The following is a 7,947-nucleotide window of genomic DNA, read 5'->3' on the forward strand; positions in this document are numbered from 1 at the left end:
GTTTTGGGTTCATATTCCTCCTGAGACCCTAGTTCCACATTCTGGAGCTCCTCCACACTTTGAAGTCTCCTGGTGAGAATACTGATTGAGGCCAAAGCCTAGAGGACAAGAATCTTGAGTTTCATTTGGGTGTGAAGGAAGGTAACTCTAATTTCCTCTAAAATATTCTCACATTTGACCTTTGCCATGTGGCACCTTTATCTTTCTCCAGAACCCATGTGGCCTTTTTGTCATTCAGAATTTCAAAATTCCAGCATTTCTGTGTTCCTTCCTCCTCTATAATAGGAGAACCCAGAGTTTTAGTTACGCTAAATCGTTTGGGTAGCAGGTTTTGTTCCCACAGTGTTCTGAGATGAGAACAGAATGTACTTTTTCGTTCCATGCCTGTCCATTCCCTCCCCTCTAATCAAAACCCCAGACATATTGTGGATACCACGGGCACATTTTTAGAGCCTGAGGAAGGAAGCTTATATGTATTTTTATTTTAACCCTTTTTGTTGCTTTTAATTCCTTTCTTGGTCCTCTGATACTTATAATATCTTTTGGTTAGAATAAGCATTTTGGAGACTATGGTCATGGTGAGAACCTTAGATCACACAATTATTACCACACTTAATCTGTGTCAATAGACTTATTCTCCAAATCCTTTCTTGCTCCCTGGTAATGTGTGGTAATGGTTTATAAGTGGAGCCGAGTAGGAGCATTCTGACAACTTGGTGGAACCCAATCACCATTGGAAAAATAAATCAAAACAGATACCTAGGTCACTTACAGGCTTAATATGTTGTGCCAGGTGATGGATGAGGACCAGAAGGGATCTTCGAAGTCTGTAAGAAACTTTTAGCCATGGTTGGAGGAGCCTCACACACTGATTTCTGGGTTCCCTGGAGGCAAAAATAAATAATTTAGACACATTCAAATTTCTTCTGAAATTTGAATGGGAGAACAGGTAATTAGATGTCTGGATTTGAATCACCTATTTTTTTCTAATGTCTGTTCCTCTTTCATTTGTAGGCATTCTCTTGGGTGGAGACTACCGTGCTGAATATATCCCTTCCACACCCTCGCCTGTGCCCCCCTCGACTCCCCTGCTCTCAGCTCACTCCAAGACAGGCAGCCGAGACTGCAGTACCCAAACTGAACGTGGGACGGAATCGAACAAAACTGCAACTGTTGCTCCCATCTCTGTTGCTGCTCCAGTTGCTGCTGCCGCCACTGCTGCCGCCATCACCGCCACTGCTGCCACTATCACCACCACCATGGTAGCTGCTACTCCAGTTGCTGTTGCTGCTGCTCCAGCTGCTGCTGCTGCTGTTGCTACTGCCCCGTCTCCAGCCACCGCTGCTGCTATTGCTGCTGCTGTTTCTCCAGCTGCTGCTGGTCAGATTCCAGCTGCTGCCTCTGTTGCCTCAGCTGCTGCCGTTGCTCCTCCTCCTCCTCCTCCTCCTCCTCCTCCTGCTGCTGCTGCTGCTGCTGCTGCTGCTGCTGCTGCTGCTGCTGTTCAGGTTGCTCCAGCTGCTCCGGCTCCGGTTCCAGCTCCGGCTCTGGTTCCAGTTCCGGCTTCAGCAGCGCCTCAGGCTTCTGCTCCTGCTCAGACTCAGGCACCAACTTCAGCTACGGCTGCGGCTCCAACTCCAGCTCCAACTCCAACTCCAGCTGTGGCTCAGGCTGAGGTTCCTGCAAGTCCAGCTACGGGTCCTGGACCACATCGTTTGTCTATACCAAGTTTGACCTGCAATCCAGACAAAGCAGGTAATTATTCCCTTTAGCAGGTAACTTTTGGTTTAGTTCTGCTCTCAAATACAGATTTATTTCTTGTTGCCTGATGTCTGGGCAGAGTTATCCTTTGGACTGAATTTTTCATGTTCTAAGGGAGAGAGAAGAGAGTCTGTAAATGACTTCTCATCCACCAAGATGGGAACAGGCATGAGTAGAGGCCATTATCTTAGCAGAAGTAAATGAGGGAGGTGACAAGTCTCACTTTGCCATTGGCTTCATGAGGGCTCTGATGGTGTCTAGTTCTAGAAATACAGGTTTTTTCTTCATCCCTAAGTGTTTTCTAACCCTTATTTCCATTTAGATGGGCCTGTGTTCCACTCCAATACTCTGGAAAGAAAAACTCCCATTCAGATCCTGGGACAAGAGCCTGATGCAGAGATGGTGGAATATCTCATCTAAACGGCCAAATCAAGAGCTGCAGATTCTCAGCAAAAATGCTTTTAATCATTTCCCCCTTTTATTGGTTCTTGTTTTGGGGGTGAGGACAAGGGTTGGGGGGAGGGGATGTTTTTTAACAGGACTTTTTGTTGGAACAATGTACTACTTGAGTAATACCATGTGAACCACCAGTCTATTCTGGTATGCTTAGGGAGTACCTCTAAAGACAGATTAATCAGAATGTGCTCTAAAGCTTATTGTTTGAATTTATACAAATACTGGGACTGTTAACGGGTGGGCATACATCAGTGTTTTCAATGTGCTTAAATTTGTTTAAAATTTCCATATTCTAGATCATTTTTAATTGAAGAGCACAGTATGTGTGGAAGACAGTGTGTAACACGTAGTTTGGAAGTGGGACGCTGGAGAGAATTGAGTGTGTGCTGTCTTGTATAGTTACTATCCTGTGCAGCAGCCGGAGAAAGCTCTCACCTCAGGCTTATAAAAGGGAATAGTTTCAGGAGCTATGTAAGCTGGAAAAAAGGTAGGGAGTTTTGGGGTACAGAAGGGTGCTGGAGCTAATTTTTTCTTCCAATTTCCCAGCTACCCTGCCCCAGGGAATTGTGTTTGTCTTCATTTCAGTGGTGCTTTGGAAACGGATTCTTTTGGTTCCCTCCTGGAGGTTCATGCATTCGTATATATGCTCTGGAATAATTTATGCATTTGGATGATTAATATATTGCTTTCAGATGCTGGGAGAGTACATTAACTGAGTGATGCACAACTTCCTCTCTCTTAGGGAGTTAGACCATCAGAGGCCTTGATGGAGACTTGCGTGAGGTGCTATATGCAGACTTTCATGGTCTGTGTGTAGCCAGGAACATAGCTTGCTTGCATTTATTAAGACCAATCAGCTTAGTGTTTATTTCTTCTACAGCACAGATTCACTGGCTGGGGCTCCAGTCTCAAATTGCCAATCATTTGCAAAGTGAGGAAGGATCTTTGTTGACAGGTTGAATGCTTTGAATTTCTGGTGACTACTTTGAAATAACTTGTTTTGTGTGTCAAATTCTAAGCATATGTCTTAAAAGGCATTTTTGACTATCATCTCCAAGGGAATAACATGAGAAACCCAAAGTACTATGCTGCAGTCGGGGGAGAGGTGGATTGCAGCAGTATCCTCAACTACCTCTTCTCACTGTCAGTGACTCCATCTTGGAATACCTTTGGGAAGCAGCGGGAAATGTGCATGTGGGTAGAGATCAAAGGAGGCAATGGTTCCAAGCCTTGCCATAGGGCTGCCTCCAAGTATACAGAAGGATGCCAGTTGCCACAGGTCCCTGCCCTGTGTCACCTGTCTGCCCTTCATTAAGGTGACAAATCTGCAGATAGCATCATTAAGATCAGTTTTAAGGGGTATAGGGAGGGTAAGGGAAGGTGGGGGGGGTGTTAGGGAAGGGTGGGGGGGTAGAGGTTTTGGGATGTCTTAGTTAGAAACCAGATTAATAGAAGAGTAGGCCTGTTATATTACATCATGAGCCATAGTGGTGGGAGAGAACTTTAGCAATATAGCCCTACCCCCTCATTTTAGTGATGAGGAATCTGAGAACTGGAGAGGTTCAGTGACTTCTTAAAAGTCACACAACACAGCTAACCATGATGCCAATCACCATGCTTATTTTGGGAAACTCTTATCTTTTTTTAATTCCATTTTACGAAAAGACATCTTCATGGTCCAGGGAATATGTATCTTGTAAAATGTCCCTGGCTGGAGTAGCTTGTCCAGTCTTGACAAACTACTGAATTTCTGTCTTGCCTCTCCTTCAGTGCCTTTTAAAAGGTTTTCCCTTTTCTGATCTGCATTACAACATCGAGTCACATAAATGTCCCCCCTAAGAAACCAATCCCACTTCTTACTAGGAGATTGGGTATCTTAGATAATCTTTTGGGGTTCCTCTGTGAGTATAGGAATGATATCTTTCCTAATTATCTTCCAAAGGAATTATTCTGTGTGTGTGTGTGTGTGTGTGTGTGTGTGTGTGTGTGTGTGTGTAGAGAAAGAGAGAGACATAAAGGAAGGGTGATGTGATTTTCAGCTAGTCCTTTCACATTTTCAATAATGAGGTAATCATGTTACATACACATTAGTCCTCAGTTATAAAGTGAATCTCAGATAGAAATTAAAAATGCAGTTGTGTTAAGACTCTTTCATACTACCCTTTAGTCGTAAGGAGAAAAATAACCTCAAATAGTAGAAGCAGCAAGTAGCAAACTTCAGGAGAGCTACTTTCTATCCAAATAAACAATTTAAAAACACTTTTCACCTACTCCTTTCATGGTTATAACACATTGGCAGACTTTTTGCTGGCTCTGGGAACCATGATTTTAATCACATTCTGCAAGGTGACAAATGTCATACATTCCACATTGTGTGGTAGCCATCTCTTTAGACTCATGTGTTTGGGGGAAAGGAAGAAGTTCTTGGTTAAGTACTATTTTGAACTTTCCAGAACCTATCTGTCCTCTCATACCAGAGACAGTTCCTCTCTGCTCAGTTTCCAATCGCGGATAATTTGCTAAAATAACATTGTACATCTAAGAGAGGAAAGAAGAGTATGTCAGTATATTATGCAGAAGATAGATAGAGCCTTTTCAGAAGATCTCCACTAGTTGTTGATCCAAAAATCCAACTTTATGGGAGAAATCTCAATTAGCCACCTTTTCACAGTTGTGTGGATGTAACATTTGGGGGCTCTTTCTGGACTCCTACCTATCTGTGCATTTTACTGGCACCTCAGGAAAGGAGGGTGACCAGGTTGTCTTAGCCTGTACTGCTTGGTGGTCTCTGAGGACCTTCTAAGTCAGTTGTACCCCAATGTTCCATGTATAGAAAAACTTCATTAGAACAAACTTTACTTGATATGAAACTCCTATTAACAGTCTTTTTTGAAATAAAAGTAGCTTGAGCTTTCTTTTAAAATCATGTATCTTGATTGTTGATTTAATGAAGGATTTCCTTTTAATGCTGCTTTTGAGCTTCAAGGTAATAGGACAGCAGGAACCTAAAATATCTGCCATCATCTGCCATAGGAAAGATACCCAGAGACCCGTCATGTTCTCTTTTTGTTGTTACACTGTTGAGTGGGTATAACAATTGGAAGATGAACAAACTGATTGATTGTGCAAACTACTTTTTATGACAAGCCTAAACCCTGATAATGCGGCAGCTTAAAGTGTATACATATGCACTAACTTTGATCAATTATATTCTCATATCTGTTAGCCACACAATCTCCTATTATCTCAATTGCTTATGCGCATATGGAGTATGTTACTTAAAACGTGCATTCTTACTGAAAATGTTTTCTAAGGAAGATATCAGCTGTGGGCTAATTGCCACCAATTTCAGCCTGCCACGATTCTTGGAAATGTATCTTCCAAGTGCCATCCATCATCAGTAGGACAAGTGTCGGGAGTTTGTTTATTTTTTTCCAGTAGCAACGATGGGTTACATGGAGCCATGAAACCTCCTTCTGGCCTCCCTTGTGATTAATGGCATGTGTTTGTAAAATGGATAGCTGGGGTTGGCAGATGGCTAGAGAAGAATCGCCTTTGGTTTAAAATGTATGTGGTCCCCTAATGATTGTGACCCCATTCTGTAATCAACTGAGCTAGTTCCAATAAAGTTAAGCAGGTTTAAATCCACTTTGTGCCTATCTTTTCACTGACAATAAAGTTAGCTATTTTAAAATGCAGTACCGTGTGGAAAATGCTTTGGTGTTTACCCGACAGAGGCTTTATTTGTGCTGTATCAGTGATGACTTTCAATTCAGTATGCAGTGAAATTGCCTTTCAAGGGCAGCGTGCAGCAGAATTTGCATTTGCTTGAAGTATGGAATGTGATTATAGATTATAAAGTATTAAGACAACACCACAGGCCACATGCTCTAATCGGTCTCTTTATATACTCAGGCAGCATATATTAAAAGCTTTGCATCTTTTTATCTCCTGGTTTCTAGGGATAAAATGATGGTCACCCAAAGCAGAGAATTCATCCTTTGGTTAGCATTTTGGAAGGCCCCTTGATATTCCTTTTGTACCCTTGTTCTGATGCCAATTCATCAGTTTTGGTTGAGGGAGCTTGTTATTAAAAACAAATCAAAACCACAAACGAGTTGGCTCTTCACTGAAAATGTTAAGGCTGCCTTTACACTGCCCTTTCTGTGCCTCCTGTTTACCAATGAGTTCCAAACCTGACTGGTGAGGCAAGGATCCCCAAGGACTTTGAAATGACACGTTTTCACAGTGAAATAGACTTGATGGGTGTTGCAAAAGGGATAGGGTAGGGGGTCTAGAATTCATTCAACTGTAAATTTGATCTTTCTTAAAGTTGGACTTGATTCCCTCCATATTTATGATGAGTGCTTTGAAAACCGTATGGATAAAAGCCTTCCCTCCTTTTCAGGACAAAGAAGATAAGGTATTAAGTTCACCAGACCTTCTTACAAAGCTTTGGAAAGCATTCTTTTCAGAAATGTATTGTGCCCATTTCTTAAGGGGCAGTCACTTGTTGGAAGAAAAAGCCAATGTTCCTTCAAAAATGTGTTAGATTGGCCAGGCGCGGTGGCTCACACCTGTAATCCTAGCACTTTGGGAGGCTGAGGCGGGTGGATTATGAAGTCAGGAGTTCGAGACTAGCCTGGCCAAGATGGTGAAACCCCATCTCTACTAAAACTACAAAAATTAGCCAGGTGTGGTGGCGGGCGCCTGTAATCCCAGCTACTTGGGAGACGGAGGCAGGAGAATCGCTTGAACCCAGGCAGCAGAGGTTGCAGTGGGCCGAGATCTTGCCACTGCACTCCAGCCTAGAAGACAGAGTAAGACTGTCTCAAAAAAAAAAAAAAAAAAAGTGTTAGATTGCATTGTAGGAGCATTTCTAGATATTATTATCCAGTTATATAACTGATCTGGCATCTGCATGGTACTTCATCTCTCCCTTTCTGTGTGCATTTCCTATTGAGATAAGTGATCTGCACACCCTATATGAGTTACACAGTGGCAGAAAAAAAAATGTCCTGCTTCCCACCTCCATCTTGTTCTGCAGGAAGGTTTTTATTGGAGAAAAAATGTAAATGGTTTGGTCTTAGATCACTTTTTACATTGACTGGCAACTGCCCTGGTATTTCAGTGAAGAGCCCTGTGTTACAGGACTTAGTTTCCAAGAAGAAAAATGTTCCCCACAGCACCAAAATTTTATAACACATTACAAATGCCCACTCTTTAGATGCACAAACTAACCAAGCCCATGGTATGTATTTTCGTCTCCATGTTTTTTTATTTGCTAGTAACCTCTACCAATGGATTCAGGCACATGTGGGTTGTTGAATAACTACTTACTAGATGGTGCCATTATGTAGATGGCCCTAGGATACAAAATTTAAAAATAGTCCATGATTCTAGTTTATTACAGAAAACCACACACAGACACACATTTATAATTCATTGTGATATATGAAATAGCACAGGTTTGAACAAGAATACAGAACTAATGCAAAGGAGGGAATGATTGTTGGGATGGCACAGGGAGAGGGAAAGGGAGAGGAACTAAACTGAGCTTTGAAGGGTATGTAGATGTTAACTAGGTGAACCAGGGGATGGGGATCAATATTCCATGTGAAGGAATAGCATGTGCAAGGACAATCTCACTTTGTCAGACCTGCAATCAAATGAAGACTCCGTTTCCAAGATCAAAGTCCCTAGAGAACTGCTCTGAATTTTAACAACCTACTA

The 7,947-nt window shown here is 42.3% G+C and overlaps 1 protein-coding gene and 1 long non-coding RNA gene across 2 annotated transcripts in view; both read left to right on the plus strand.

Annotated features, from left to right (window-relative positions):
* AMOT (angiomotin) overlaps positions 1 to 2,178 on the plus strand; it is a 63,391-nt gene extending 61,213 nt beyond the window's left edge. The window contains exons 13-15 of the mRNA XM_011984532.1: positions 1,015 to 1,424; positions 1,476 to 1,752; positions 2,081 to 2,178. Coding sequence (XP_011839922.1) covers positions 1,015 to 1,424; positions 1,476 to 1,752; positions 2,081 to 2,178 — 785 coding nt within the window. The remainder of the gene's footprint in view (positions 1 to 1,014; positions 1,425 to 1,475; positions 1,753 to 2,080) is intronic.
* Positions 2,179 to 2,192: 14 nt separating this feature from the next.
* Positions 2,193 to 5,912, plus strand: LOC105542800. The gene is made up of 2 exons (XR_001006525.1): positions 2,193 to 4,188; positions 4,221 to 5,912. It is a non-coding gene; the product is annotated as an uncharacterized LOC105542800 (long non-coding RNA).
* Positions 5,913 to 7,947: the final 2,035 nt, after the last annotated feature.

Source organism: Mandrillus leucophaeus, unplaced genomic scaffold (genome assembly GCF_000951045.1).
Source record: "Mandrillus leucophaeus isolate KB7577 unplaced genomic scaffold, Mleu.le_1.0 Scaffold269, whole genome shotgun sequence".
NCBI classification, from domain to species: Eukaryota; Metazoa; Chordata; class Mammalia; order Primates; family Cercopithecidae; genus Mandrillus; species Mandrillus leucophaeus.